At 37.2% G+C, this 16,543-nt stretch overlaps 1 protein-coding gene across 1 annotated transcript in view; it reads right to left on the bottom strand.

The window, feature by feature from the left end:
• The window catches only part of ESR1 (estrogen receptor 1), a 159,306-nt gene that overhangs the window by 48,541 nt on the left and 94,222 nt on the right, over positions 1–16,543 (bottom strand). The window contains exon 3 of the mRNA XM_075862873.1: positions 11,935–12,051. Coding sequence (XP_075718988.1) covers positions 11,935–12,051 — 117 coding nt within the window. The remainder of the gene's footprint in view (positions 1–11,934; positions 12,052–16,543) is intronic.

Here is a 16,543-nt window from a genome sequence, read left to right as displayed (position 1 = left end):
ATAGATAGATCACAAAAACATTTCTTAGGACAGAAAAAAATAAATTGTCGAAAATATATTTTTCAAAGAAGATAGATAAAAATTGCGCTATTACTAAAAATGACTTTATTATCAGGAGTCACAAAATTGAACCATTTTGAAATAAGAAATATATTCTCCTCCTTCAATTCTAGGCACTTGTAAAAACCTGTGAAGTGTAGAAATTGTCCTTTAATCTTCCTATAAATAGCATAATATATAGTGAATATTGTATATAACGTCCACTCAGTCATGGTCATTACCAGAACCAACAGTAATGGAAGGTTATATAAAAGTTCAGCAGGTCAGTTAGAGCATGCTCCTGAGTTCAGTTATCTCTCTACAATAAGGCACTTCGACAATATCACATCTAGAACAGGCTGTTACATGACAAGCTCTTAACCACAAGTATGCACATATATCTTAAAGGTGTAAAAGGCTACACTCAAACTCCATTTCTTTAAGGAAGCACTCTGGATTTTTTTTTCTCATCCCCAATTTGCAATGATGCATGTAGTGCAATGTAGTCATGTATATCAGCCTACCTGGTGCTGTATTTCAAGGGTAGCCGGTAGGTTCTAGGCTGCCATTGGGTCACATTATCTTCAGTCTGACTTATAGTCGGGTTTATATAATATTCACATTTTCTGAGGCACTAAATTTTGGGTTTTCATTAATTGTTAGCCATTATCTTCAACATTAAAAGAAAAAAAAGCTGGAAATAGATCTCTCTGTGTGTAATGAATATATATATATATATATATATATATATATATATATATATATATATATATATACCTTGACTGTCTTTTACTTTTTTCATTAGTTTCGTTGTATTCTACTTTTTTCATTAGTGATTAGTATTTTAGTTTTTTTCATATACTGTATTGCAGTATATTGTGATTTTTCCAGGATTCTATTAAGCCCTGGCTCTGGCGACATATAGTTATGTCAGATGTGCGCTACCCCAACGTGTTGACAAAATGCAGCTTTTAAATGTCTATTCAATTTATGGAGTATAAAGATTTATTCAAAACCTATATCACCATTACGAAAAAGTAATTGCCCCCTAAACATAATAACTGGGTTTGCCACCCCTTAGGAAAAACTACAAGCAAACGTTTGTGATGACTAGCAATGAGTCTTTTTCATCACTGTGGAGGAATTTTGGCCCTCTCTTCTCAGAATTGTTTTAATTCGCTATAATGAAGAGATTATTGACCGTTTAAGATCTTGACACAACATCTCAATGGGGTTCAAGTTAGGACTTTGACTGGGCCATTCCAAAACCTTAATTTCTTTTCTTTTGATCCATTCAGAGGTGGACTTGCTTATGTGCTTCCGATCAATGTCCTGCTGCAAAACCCAAACCCCGCTTGAGCTGACGGCGGGCATGAACTGGTGGGCAGACATTCTCCTTCAGAATTTTCTTATGACGAGCAGAATTCATGGTTCTATAAATTATGACATGTCATCCAGGTCTGCAGAAGAAAAGCAGCCGAAGACCTTCACGCTACCACCACCATGTTTGACTGTTGGTATGATGTTCTTATGGTGAAATACAGTGTTAGCTTTACGCCAGATGTAACTAGGATGCCATTTCTTCCCAGTGAATCGTGTATATTGACCTTAACTGAGGAAAGTGGCCTAAAGATGTTTGCGTTATTGATGCGCTTTTGGTGAAATTTTGTTTGGGAAGGTTTACCTCTGTTCCAATTTTTCTCCATTTGTGGAAATTGGAGTCCCAAAACCTTAGCAATGGCTTTGTAACCCTTCCCAGACTGGTGGATTTCAATGACTTTTTTTGGCATCTCTATTGGAATCTCTTTATATTGTGGCATCATCTGCTGCTTTTTGAGACCTTCTAGCCTGCTTCACATTGCCAGACATGTTCTATATAAGTGATGTTTAGACTCAACAGGTCTGGAAGCAATCATTCCTAGGCATGGCTGGTGAAATTAACCCAATTGTCAATTAAATTTGGGTAAATGGTTAATTTATTAGCTATGGGGTCAATTACTTTTTTACATAGGGCCAGGTAGGGCTGAAAAGCATTTTTCCTTCAATAAATGAAATCCTAATTTAAAAACTGTATTTTGTGTTTAATTTGGTCATCTAATTCTAAGTGTGACAAATATGCAAAAATGGAAGGAAACTTTTTCACCTCATGTATTAGGACTAGGCTGCTACAGATGTAGCCATCTTTCTCTTGACTCATTGCGCCCCAATACAGCCAAAAACCTTACCGACATGTATATTGTCGCAGTTTTCAAATTGACTGCAGGTAAAAGCACTTTTACCTGCAGTCAATTTAACCCCTTCCCGACATTTGACGTATCCATACGCCAAAGTCGGGTATGGGAAGTATGGAATGGGCTCACGGAGTAAACCCGCTCCATACGATGCCGGTGTCGACTGTTTGTTACAGCCGACACTTCAGAGTAACAAGCGGGATTACGCTCGAGCGCGATGCCGCTCGTTTAACTCGTTAAATGCCGCGGACAATAGCGACCACAGCATTTAAATCGTTAGAAAGAGCGGGGCGACCCCCTCTAATAGCTTATCTATCTCACCCCCGGCAACGCAATCGCGGGGGGGGGGCGCGATGGTTGCTATGGCTACATGGGGGCCTAATGAAGGCAGGGCTTAATAGTTGCCTGTCAGGATCACGATATACTACAATACATTAGTATTGCATTATATCATGCAAGCGATCTAACGATCGCTGGTTGAAGTCCCCTAGGGGGACTAATAAAAAAAAGTAAAAATGAGTTAAATAAAGTATTTTATTTATGTAAAAAATAAAATAAAAATTAAAAGTTCCAAAAAAAACCATTTCCCATTTTCCCCCTAGAGCATAGTAAAAAAAAACAAAAACAAAAACATAATTGGTATCGCCGCGTCCGTAAAAGTATGAACTATTACAATATATCATTATTTAACGCGCACGGTGAACGCCATAAAAAAAATTGTAAACGCCAGAATCTCTATTTTTTAGTCACCTCATCTCCTACAAAAAAAAAATGAAATAAAAAGTGATAAAAATGTGGCATGTACATCAAAATGGTATAATTAAAAACTACAGCTTATCCCACAAAAAATAAGCCCTCATACCACTTAATCGACGGAAATATAAAAACTTATGGCTCTCGAAAATTCTTTTTTACACTTAGGATTTTACTTGTAAAGGTAGTAAAATATAAAAAAAACAATATATATTTGGTATCGCCGTAATCGTATTGACCCACAGAATAAAGTTAACATGTTGTTTTAATTGCACAGTAAATTCCGTAAAAACGGAGTGCAAAAAACCATGGAGGAATCGCTGTTTTTTTAATTTTCTACCCCACAAATAATTTTTTCCCGTTTCCTAGTACATTATATGGCACAATAAATGGTGCTATGAAAAACTACAATTCGTCCTGCAAAAATCAAGCCCTCATAGGACTATATAGACGGAAAAATAAAGAAGTTATGGCTTTTGGAAGTTGGGGAGGAAAAATAGAAAATGAAAATCTGAAAAAGGGCTGCGGCGGGAAGGGGTTAATTACCATGTGGATTTACATGTTGGCAAGCTTACGTCTGCATTACGGGAGTACCTCAGCAGTGTTGCTTCCGCAACGTGACAAACCAGCCTGACAGTGTTCATTGTCTGGGGCAGATCTCTACTGATGTGTCTACAATGATCCACAATATCGCTGTGTGTGCAGTGTCATTTAGAATATAGGTATCTATTTTATATCTATATACAACATATTGGAGAGAAACGGGAAATACGTATATAATAAGAATGAAGGGCTTTAATGGAGAAGGGGGAGCAGAGAGTAATAAAATGAACAATTGTACAGTTATGCTGATCTTCAGGTACCAAGGCTGATGGGGCACATTCTGAAGCCCCTAGTTTGTCCCACCACTGCTGTGCAGAAGCAATAAACTGTTAGGAAATGTTATCAAAGTCACTTAGTTTTTTTTTATTTTTATTATTATTATGATCACTAGTGATAAATTATCCCTGCTTCCATGTATGTATGCCATCATCTTGAATCTGCAATTGCCTGGCTAAATACTTCAAAAGGTAAATGCCATAGCACATAGCAGTTTAGGCAAATTTAGATAAGAGGACACAAGAGCCAAGCGTTAACTCCCTGCCATAGATTGGCATTTTGACTCAGTGCCACTTACTTGCACACTGTGTTGAGTGTTGAAGTGGGATTATATGAGATATATCATGTTTTATTATGAAAAGATTGAGCCGTGGTTCCTCTCTCAGCTAAGATGTAACATTATTTTGCTTGGCTCCTGTAGAAGACACATTACTGGCAGTGTAGCAACTGCATTCAGCCAAGGGGAAGAATCACCGCTCTACATTTTTGCATTCATCAAAGAAAAAAAAAATCTGTCAGGCATGGTGGGAAGAACAATGTGAACATAGCTGTTGAAATCAGAAGATGGAAGGTTTCAGCAGAACTCGTTTTAGGTTTCCACAAGCTTTATATTATAAGAAATAATTATAGTTTCCCAACATTTTCAATTTATTAAATGCTTCCTGTATGCTCCCATGGGAAAAATGGTCCTCTGGAGAGAACAGTGCTTGTATTTAATCTAGAGCATATTCTTTGTTAGTATATATCTGGAATGTTTTGTTCTTCTACTTAAACATCTGCTTTGCTGCAATCTCATTCTGTCTGTGTGTGATCTAGCCTTCACCCTTCACATATAAGATATTCTCCAGTGAAACACTACTCTAAATGAAATGTAGAGATGTCATAATCCTTGGAGGGTGAAAAATGCCTGTTTTAAGACTGAAAACATGGTAGATCAAGTTAGTGTAGTACAAAGTCTTTACAAGCAATGTAACTCAGATACAATGGGACATTCTGCCAATATTTGCCCAGTTCGGAGCATCAGCCTAATTCATGGATTGTCCAGGAGTCTGCCAAATAGGGAAGGGGGTTGCCCAGGGACTGTCTGACAGGAGGAGTAGGTCAATTGCCACTCTCACTGGGTGAATAGCGCTGCCTGGCTCCGTTGATCGAGATTAACGCAGAGGTAGGAAGTGACATGAGAAATCCTGATGGAGAGACAGAGATGCTATAAATATAAATGGAGGAACTCTGGCTAGCACTATTCATAGCTATACTTTTCGGGCACTATTTATGGGGCACTTTGGCTGGCACAATTATTGGCTTTTGGTAGTTAGGCATGGCCAACAATTAAAGATGTGGCATATGTATGCCACATTTTTTGTCTCCCTAAAAACATCTTAAAGGTATTTTCCCAGCTTTGACATTTATGGCATATCTACAGAAACTTGAAGTTACAGAAACGCGTAGCCCCATGATAGATGCTGTTTCCGGAACTCGGGAGCTACTATGGGAGTTCTGGAAAATGCGCTTGGCTGTTTCTGGAAAACCCAATCACCTTGTCAATCTACTGATTGGTTGTCAATCTACTGGGCAGGAACCCAGGGACAGAGGCATAAGGTAGGACAGGGGTTCTGGGGCCTGGTTCCAAAGATAGGTCATATGGATAAGCCATAAATGTCCAAAATGGAAGTATCCCTTGAAGGCTAGGGCTACACCTAGACCTTTTTATCTACCACTACAAATAATTGCTCTGAAATCGCTGTCCAAATTTAAAGCTTAAAATTATCTTCAAAATCATTCTAGTAAAGCGAGCTAGCGATTTCTAAACAATTTTTAAAAGTAGTAGCTACTATTTTCTTCTATAGAGTAATATGAAAATTGATTGAAAATCTCTTGGAAATCGCTTGTTAAGCTTCGGACTAAGTTTTACTGCAAAAAGTCTAGGTGTATCCCTAGCCGAAAAGTTGCCAATTGTGACCTAATGTAAGAGGATTGTAGATCCCATTGTACATCATCTGTTAACCTGATGAATCTAACCACATTTGCTGATTCTTTTCAAACAGTAGATCGTATTACTCTTTATAAGCTTTGTAAACTCATGTAAGATACCATAGGCTTATAACTATGTAGTAGGTGTAATTGCCCCTTTTTAATGGTCTGATATGGTTTCCTGCAGTGTGCATTGTGGATCAGTGGTAACTATTTACTATTACAAATGGAAAAATGTAATTTTTAGTTGCTTGTATTGTTGTTTTCTGTATTTTGTTGAGACAGGACACGTATTCTATGCATTACTAGCCCCTTGGTTTTAGATGCATGCAAGCTTTTTTTTTCAAATATATTTTTGTAGGTTGAGTAAACACCAATTAAAAATTTTCAATTTACAACCAGAGAAAATGTCACAAAGGATTACAAAACTATGGTGCTTATTTGGTTATACATCACCATGCAATAACTACAATTATTTTTTGCATCTTACTAATAATAGTGTAAATTCATGTGACATACTATATGTAAGTACCTGTGGCTTTATTTACAAGCGGTTCAAGTCATGTTTACTGTTCTACTCCTATTTTAGATTAAATTAAAGTGCAATTCTGGTCAGATATGAAAATGTGCCTTCCTGTTCATATCCAAATTCTTGTTCAGTAACATATTTTACAGGTAAGTGGTTTAGTTCCAATACAATGGTCCTATAAGTTACAATATTAATTGGTTCCGGAGTGACGATTGTAAGTTCAAAATATTGTAACTTGAGACCGGAACTCTAAGGAAAGCTAATAATTGGGTCCAAAGACTCCAAAATGTGAATACAGAAAGAGATTAAAGAACAATAAGCAGATAACTAATACAGATAAAGTAAGTGCTTACATATAAAAGTCAGAAATATCTGCTTGAAGTTGTAAATCACTTTCTATGTAGAGAACAGAATTTTTGTTTTGGGGCCGCCCTCATCTGGTGTACAAAGCAGCAGCTCATCCTGACACAGTAATGGGACAGTAAAGGACATGTAGTACTGTACTATATAGAGGCACTACCAGACACTCAATCAGTGCATGCACTTTAGTAATACAGGTGTTTACCCAATAAAATTCCCAGGCTAATTGGTTAGATCTTCCAGTCAATCACACGTGCCACAGATCAGCACGATTTGTATCATTGCATGTTAAGTGTGGTTTCAAGCTACAATGGCCCAGGAAAGATCATATGTTGGAAATATTATAACCTGAGGACATTGTAACTTGAGGGATCACTGTATTTCTAAGCCAGAAATGTGCTCATAGGAGCCACCTCCCTTCTCCTTCTCAGGCAGATCATACAAGTTATACTACTCATTAAGCAGAGATCGTAATCACAGGAGACAGCATCGCCAATTTTCCACTATTAGTGCATTTTTAGTTAATTAAGGGGAGTCCCTCATTTAGGAACGCCGCAAAAGGTCAGATCAGAGATCGCCTTTAAAGAGCATATCTGTCTCTCTTGAGAACCCAAGCATGTCCTGGCATTACACAGACAGACCATTGATTTCTATGTAATGCTTAATTTTCTTTGTGGTGACACTGTACTGAAATTGAACAATTGCTGCCAGGTCCCCGACAGATCAGAGCTGATTGCTCGTGAACCTAGCAGCAGGGTGCCTATGTAATCAACTTATTTTGTGGTGGACTGTTTAAATAAAAAAGGATTTCTAAAGCGGAGAACCCTGTTGTTTTTGGAAGAAAGCAATCATATTTTTCTCATCCTGTACAAACTAAATTTAGGGCAGATATTATCATATGCAACCTGACCACTTACAGCTTCAAACTATTAATACAGTGCTCTCTACTGTCTAGCAGATTGCATACGAGGGACTCTACTAATAAATCTCATTGCTCAAAATCACTGGTGGATTTGTACACTGGTGCGGGAATTTATGGACAAGTATGAAGTAGGGTATGCTCTATGACATATGGTGAGGATCATATTCTCAGGTTGTACCACTCTTCAAGGCCGCAATAAAACTTAAAAGAGTATTACTAAAATAGACATTTATGGCATATCGACAGTATAGCCGTACGTTTCGCAACTCTCAGAAATTATAATGGAAAGTGCAACATCCATGCCACACAGTGACACCCATAGCAGTGCCAGCCGCACAGTGCCCCTCCAATAGTGCCAGTCACACAGAGCACCATTAGCACTTAAATGTCCCTGCTGCCACACTGTTCACCCCTCCTCTTCTCTCTGAAATGGAAGATACTATACATGTCAGAAGACACCAGAGAGCAATTACATGCATCTTCCAAGATCTACCCTGATATCTATGTTCAGTGTAGGGAAGAGAGAAGAAAGCTGCCGTCTAATGACTGCACAATCTGCATCAAAAGGATGTGTCCATCCTTTGACCCCCATGTCTTTCTGAACTATCTGGACATGTTTATCTATGTCCTGAAGACTGGTGGTTGCTCAGACTGGCATTGCTGGTCGCATGCGGACCAGTGGTCGCGGGTTGTGCACCTCTGCTCTATGATTAGCAATTTGCGTTAAATAAATCAGTAGAAAATTAGTTGAAAAGCAAGGGCCCCATAAACTGTTCACGCACATGTGCCCTCCACTGTGTCTGCTTTACACCCTGTCTTGTATTCTGCTATTTTCCATTGTAAGTTACATATTGTTTTTAAATATAAGAGTTGAATAAATTTTTACCTCAACATGTTTGCTTTTTTCTGTAGCAGGGCAGTTATTGACATGAAATTAATTTTATAACGTGTATAAGGGTGAGTTCCCATCAGTGTTCGGGGTCCGTTGATGGGTTCCGTCAGAACTTTCCATCTGAGGAACCCATCAACGGAAAGGCAAATGGAAACCATAGCTTTCCACTAGCATTACCATTGATTTCAATGGTAATGTTTCCGTTGCTAATGGTTTTCCGTTTGTCTTTGTTCCATAAGGTTTCTTTTTTTTAACGGAATTAATAGCACAATCGACTGCGCTATTATTTCCCCCAAAAAATACGGAAACCTTGCGGAACGAAGACAAACGGGAGACCATTAGCAACGGAAACATTACCATTGAAATCAATGGTAATGCTAACGGAAAGCTATGGTTTCCATTTGCCTTTCCGTTGATGGGTTCCTCCGATGGAAAGGTCTGAGTACTCCCCTGACGGAACATATCAACGGAACCTAATATTGATGTGAACAGGCCATTACATAGCCAAACATAGAAATCACACAGAAGAACATGTGGAGAAACAAATTGCAGATTTATCTTTTATGAATAAAGACCAAAGTTAGCATATTATACTATACATTTTAGGAATATAACTACTAGTTGCGTCCTCATTCAGTTCCCCATTTACAAGGCCAATTTCAATTACCACTAGTTATAACTAATTACTACTCTACTATTAGACATCTACTCAGTATTTGTAAGCCAAAACCAGGAGTGGGTCCACAACTCAGCAGAGGCACAAATCTTTCTATTTTACTTATTCTCCGTGTAGCTTCCACTCATTGTTTTGGCTTACGGAAGCAACATACTGATCAAACACTGCTGTCTGAATGAAGCCTTAAGCTGGGTTCCCACAGTGCAGATTTGCTGCAGATTTTGCCTGAATTTTTTTCCAAACCAGAATTGAATCCAGGAGAGCAGACCTATAAGACCTTTCTTTATCTATTTATTTTGTTTAGGTTCTGTTCCTGGTTTTGGCTTAAATAACGCATGCAAAATCTGCAAAAAATCTGCACTGTGGGAACCCAGCCTTAGGGTATGTTCACACGGCTTATTTTCAGTAGTTTTTCGGACTGTAAGCCTCCTGCAAAAATGGCTAAAAATACGGAGGCTGAACGCCTCCAAACATCTGCCCATTGATTTCAATGGGAAAAACGGCGATTCGATCCCACTGGGCGTTTTTTTTTTACACACCGTTTATGAAAACGGCGTGTAAAAAATATTTAAAAAATGCCCCGTAGAAAAGAAGTGCATGTCACTTCTTGAGCCGTTTTTGGAGCCGTTTTTCATTGTCGCAATAGCAAAACAGCTCCAAAAACGGCTGTAAAAAAACGCATCAAAAAACGCTTGATGCATAAAAAATGGCTGAAAATCAGGGGCTCCATATTTTACAGCCGTTTTTAGTCTAGCGTGTGAACATACCCTTAGGGTATGTTCACACGTGGCAGAAATCACAAACCCATTCAGATGTATGGAATGAATTTTTCAGAAATCTCTGTAACTGAAAAATTCATTCCATACATCTGAATAGATTTGTTTCTGCAGCATGTGCTGAAATTTCTGCAACCGATCAGCCACGTCTGTATATACCCTGAGGCCAGTATCACACACACACAGTTTTGATACAGTTATTGTGGCAGTTTTTGGCTAAGTTTTCTGAGCCAGAAGTGGGTCCGAAAGGAAGGAAAGGTATAAAGAAAAGACTGATGCATCTCCTTTCTTTTGTGTCCATTTTTGAATTTGGCACAAAAAACGGAGACAAAAACTGCCACCAAAACTACTCCGAAACTATGTGTGTGATCCTGGCATTAAGGATACAGACAATTATGCCTGCAAAGAATGTTTTATATTTACATCATCACATTCCGACACAAAATTCTTTTACATTTTTTTCATGATGTAGCTAAAGAACATAATTTTTCATTGATGAAAAAAATTGAGATGACAGGTCCTCTTATAACTACTATGTGAATTATTGCCTACTTAAAGGGAATGTGTGATCAGAAAATGACCTATGGTTTAAATCATGTTTTTATGTTAAACATATTTTAAGAATTTCTGGTGATGTTTTTCTTAATTTTACATTTCATTTTATTTAAAAAATAATAATAATCCAGAAATCTTGCCATTTTGATATGGCCACTAAGTCTCACAATAGCCTGACACTTCCTGTTCTGTAGAGATCATTTCTTAGCAGTCATCTCATTATCATCACAGGCAGAATTACAATGAAATGTAACACCTCTATATAGATAACACAGAATCACACCATTCAGAAAAGGTGATGGTTCCAGCTTACTTCTTCTCCCTTAGTACAATGACTTTTGTACCGGTCACGGAACTTGCCAAGAGAACTCTCCATACAAGTCAATAAACATCTCCAGTCTACAGGTTCCTATCGTCCATATGGCTGCTGTAAAGCTTATCTCTAAATTCTGTTAACAGTCACTCAGGCAAGATGGTCGCCCCCCATAATCATGTACAGAAAATATAATTTAAAAAAATCTACCATCAGACAATAAAGATAGACTAACAACAAAGAATCTGTTTCAGTATCTGGTTTTAACTAGTAAAAACATTTACAGGTGATATATTCCCTTTAATAGTATGGGATAAAGCTGGGTGGGATCCCTTTTTAGAGGTCTATGTGCGTGAATGGTGTTTTGCTTTGTATGGAGTGTGGTTTGTGAAGATATGTAACTTCATATCTTGTCCTTTCTTCCTTCCACAAGAATAAATGACAGAAAACGTACTTGACTCCTACTGTGATGTTGAAATAAAGTTTTATACTTTTTTATCCATAATAAAATATTTAGTGTATTTATTTTAGTTTCTATATTTTTTGTAGTTTGGGTCACTTTGCATTAGATTGGCGGGGTCCATCTGATATCAAAAAGTCTAGTATTTAATGTGCCTTTCCTCAATAACAAACTTGTAAAAAAAACAGTTCTGATTTAACATCCCTACATCTAGGACCAATTCTGCATGTATGAAAATAAAATTACAGAAATTCATTTCCAATTTTGAGATAGGAAAAATGGAAAAAAGGCTTTATAATGTTACAAAATGGATGCACTTAAAACACTGTGCTTCAAAAGTCTTCTTAGGTAGCTATATTATGCGCAAACTTTTTCCAGACACTAGAAAGGCTAATTTACTATGTGCATAGATTGCCTTTATATGAATATTTCAATTTAGTGATGAGAAAGCAAGCTGGTTGTAAGCACTCATGGACAAGCTCCATGAGATTTTTTAGAGTGTAAGTTCCTTTGATTGGAACAATGTGAGATATATTTTACATTCAGCACATCCATCTCGCAATGCACTTAGTACGTACCCCCTTTCATCATCCCCACTTCATAGCATTTGCGGAGTCGACAGGCTTGACAGCTCTTTCTCCTGTTCTTGTCGATGGTGCACTGATTGGTTGCAGGACACATGTAGTCATTATGGCCTACAAATAAAAAGAAGATATTTCTGACAAAGAAGTTGTTTTAATGGCCTTGATAACCTTGTTTTATACTGTAGGTATCACACACACCGTAACTTCATCACTTCACACAGAGAACCATAGCACAATATCACTCAATATCCCCCAATAACATGAGCAATGAATATCTCCCACTTTCAAATTAGATACTTTTTTTTTCAATTCAATCTAACAATAACATTACCCCCCAATCATATGTTTCCTATAAAGTAAAGAGTAGTATTTATCTGACACATATTTTCCGTGAGGGTTTGGCCCGCTGAACCTAGTACCAGTACCCTTCTCCTCCAGTTCACCTTTTTCGTTTCTATACTATTACTCCTCATTTTCTCCCTATCCTTCATCTTCATCCCACCCATTGGTCCTACCTCTCCTATTCTTTCCCCCCTCCCTCCATCATTTGGCTCATTTCACTGTTCTGACTTCTATTATTCTTGAAAATATATTACTTTTTGTCTGCAGATATGCCTACTTTTCACTTTCGTGTTTGTACGTACCTTCTGGTTTTGTCAAGATTTCTTTGTAACTTTTTAAGATTTAAGTAATTGAAACACCTATTGGCCTTGCTTTGTTTATTTAATGCCCCTTTTTTTGGGCCCTTATGTGACTGTTTTCCAACCCCCATTCACACGTAGTGGATTTTTCCACTGCGTATTTGTGGGAATGCTGTGGATATTGAAATTTGCAGCACACCTATTATGTTGCGGATTTGCAGCAGATATTCACCAAATCCACAGCAACATTCACAAAAAAATCTGCAGCAGATATTTTTATGCTGCATCTGAAATATATTATGCTACAGCAATGGGACAGCCAGTTTGTTATTTTGCCATGATACCATAGGGAATGAAAGCAGAGCTGCACTGGACAGTGACATTACATCGTACTTTTTTGAATATGGATATAAACCAATATTGTTTGGTTATAAATGTGATGTACGGGTAGTAAACCATATAAGTTCTACTTTAAAGGGGTAGTACAGTTTTAGGAAATATTATTATTACTATGATTATTTTTATTATTATTCCTGTAATTCATTTTATGATGGAAGTGATACAATTTTTCAATATAATTTTTGTATCAATTCCTCCTAGTTTTTAAGATCTCTGCTTGCAGTTATTCAATATTTACTTTCAGTGGTTATACATTTGTCCTAGTTTTGTGATGATGAAAGTACAGGGATTACAGAGTGTGAGGAAAAAAAAATCTATCCATCAGCTTGAACTCTAGTGTAATAACTACCAATATGTCACTTTTCTAAACCACTTAATGGCTATGGGGAGTGAGGAAATTCTTCTAAATAGGTCTATATATTATTAATATTATTAACAATAATAATAATAATAATAATCTTTATTTATATATATATATATATATATATATATATATATATATATATATATATATATATAGCCCAACATAATCTGCAGCACTTTACAAGTCAGAGGGAACATGTGCAGACAATATCAGACTACATAGGGCAAAACAAATTAACAATTCAACCAAGAGGAGTACAGGCCCTGCTCGCAAGAGCTTACAATCTATGTTTAAGTATGTCTCTTAATATGACCTGAAATTTACACCTGGGACCATGTTCCATACATTCTGTAGTGCGATACTGATTTAATCAAGATTTTACAATTACATGTGTCACTTTAAAATGTTAAATTTTTTTTACAGTCTTGCTGAAAGTAGAAAGTGATAGAGATATGTAAAAATAACAAGATAATTATAAGTGTAGAGCATTCCTTATCTACCCTTGATTACAAACTGAAAACTATCATAGAAGGTCATCCAAATCAAGGTCACTAGTGTTGGGAAAGGAGTGAAATAAAATGGAATATTTAGTGCCCTGGTCCCTTTTCGATAAAATATAAACAAAACATACTGTAAGACATCATTAGTTCATAGTATGTCTTCCTCTTTTTTATTATATTTTTTTCAGTTACTTCTGCACCATTGCAAACATTTTGTTTTGCACCAATACATTAAGTATAAAAATGTAACAACTTTTCAAATAGTCTTGATTGAAAAATATCATTCTGTATACAGCACACCAATGTGCACCAGGTCGACGCAGCTACTGATCCATGGTAGCTGACTACAAACAAACCCTGTGTGTAGTGTGATCCTCTGGTCATGTATTCCTCACCTTCACATACTATGCCTCTTTCTAGCATACTTCTGATTAGTATACAGCTATGTGTGGTCAATGCAGGTCAGAATTATTCACATTGAACCTCGTATATATCCTTTAGGAGTCCTGTGAGATGCACTTTACACAACAATCACAACCCATACAGACATGTTAGTATGAGTCAGTCAGTGAGTGAGAGGGGAGGAGGCTATAGGGTATTTAGAAAAGAGAGGGGGAGAGAGAGCATGCGTTACAGGAAATACCCACTGAGCTCAGAGCTTGCAGCTTTACATGCAGACATGTCAGAGGAAGCAGGTCTTGAAAGAAAAATAAGTAATACAAAAATTAGCCAGCAAAGTAGTGCAACCTAATACTCTCCAGATACAAATATACATTTCCAAAAAGCAAATTTCATATGAGAAACATGCACATATGCTTTAAACCATAATTTCACACAATCCACAATATTGGTATTCCTTCTTTAATTTAAAGGGACTTATTGGCTGAAGGGCTGCACTTGTCTTCCCACTTTACACCCAACCATGAGGGGACACTATTCTATAAATTACACCTCAAAAAAATAAAAACCTGTCCTGACAAATTAAACCCTATAACTTCCAATCCTCAATTTAAGGCACACCAAATACACAACTGTGAATTGTTCTGGTTGCCAAATCAATCCACAAGCTCTGTATCTTCCAGCACAATCATTATTACATATTAACTGTACAGACATGATCCAAATTCTGAGTATATGTCAGGAGACATATGTATTCTATGTAACCATATTGCAGCAGATGGAATAACTACCTATATAGATGGTGAGAAAATTTTAAAATTGAAGCCTCTGGAATTTAATCTTGGTACTATTCATTGCTCTGCCTCAAGACTCTTTCTAAGGGAATGGTGAAATATACAACCCGGGGTCCCAGCCATTTAACTGGGGGAGTGGTTTTCGTAATGCCTCATGCACACGACAGTGTGCGCCGGCCGGGTCCCATCTGTGATTCGTGGAAAGATCAGACATGTCCTATCTTTCCATGAGTTGGAAAGTCGGGTCCGTGATTCAGCCGCTAAAGTGAATGGGTCCATGAAAACTATCAGGTGCCACTCGGATGCTGTGAAAAATGGCCCAAGTGGCACTCGGTCATGTGCAACGGGCTTTTACACCGGCCAATGATTGGGCAAACGAGCGATTTACAGAACGCTCTTTCCCATATCATTGCCCTGTGTAAACAGGTCAACGATCAGCCGATGCACAAGAAGAACGAGCATTCGTATAGTTTCTGCAGCCCAAAATATTATTGTTATCGTAGTAATGAGCGTCCCCATACATTACTAATAATAGCTCCTTGTGAAAGGAGCAAACGAGCGCCAATCAACGCACTGTCTCGTTGATTGGCGCTCGTTTACACAGCCCAAGTCGGCCGTGTAATAGGACCCTTAGCATACAGAGAACAATGCAAGACAGGGATAGAACAGACAATCCTATATTCCTGCCGTGATCTGTATTGTCAGTTCAAGTTAGGGAGGGAGAAGGACATAGAAGACATTGTTGGAGCCTGGGAAACTAGGTAAACTACTAGACACCAGGTTTTAATTGTTTCACTACCTTAGACATCAGGGAAGCTGGCATCGACCCCTTCACTGCCATAGACCACCAGAGAAGTTGGTGTGAACCCCTTCACAATCATAGACCACCACCAATGTTGGTATTAACTATTTCACTACCCTAGACCATGATGGTGGTTTCCTTCACTGTGGGGTTTCCCATTGTTTAATGAACTAATATTGCTTGCTACTTATACATACAGTTTATGTATCGAAACACAAAGTACATTTTGTCTAAATTATAAGGACCAAAAACTCTTTAGAAAATACATATGCTGATGATTTATAGATAATTGTATATTTTTATGCATTTAATTTTTTTTTTAAAAGAACAAGTAGCAAATTCAATATAATAAAAAAATCAAAGTCAGATGACATCATTTGTTTCTGGCACAAGTATAATGGCAGTGCAGTTTTGGCTTTGACCAAATTCTCTCCTAACATATTCCATGTGAATTGCCTTAAAAACAAGACCTATTTTTACAGTTACTTCTTATGTTCTGTACTAACTCATGTGATGTTTTATACCAATTTATACATTAAAAAGAAAAAAAAGAAAAAAAAATAAAATAAATAAAAAGTCAACCAGAGTCACATGAATGATTCTAATCTTTATTTTTTTTCTTAAAATTTGGCAAGCACCGCGTTATTCCTGTTCTACTTTTTTTAATCTGATTTTTATAAATCACATAAGTTTTAAGAGGCTGG

The sequence above is a fragment of the Rhinoderma darwinii genome, chromosome 4 (genome assembly GCF_050947455.1).
Source record: "Rhinoderma darwinii isolate aRhiDar2 chromosome 4, aRhiDar2.hap1, whole genome shotgun sequence".
In the NCBI taxonomy this organism is placed as follows: domain Eukaryota; kingdom Metazoa; phylum Chordata; class Amphibia; order Anura; family Rhinodermatidae; genus Rhinoderma; species Rhinoderma darwinii.
Note: the sequence above shows the minus strand (reverse complement) of the source record. Positions and strands in the feature narration are given on the sequence as shown.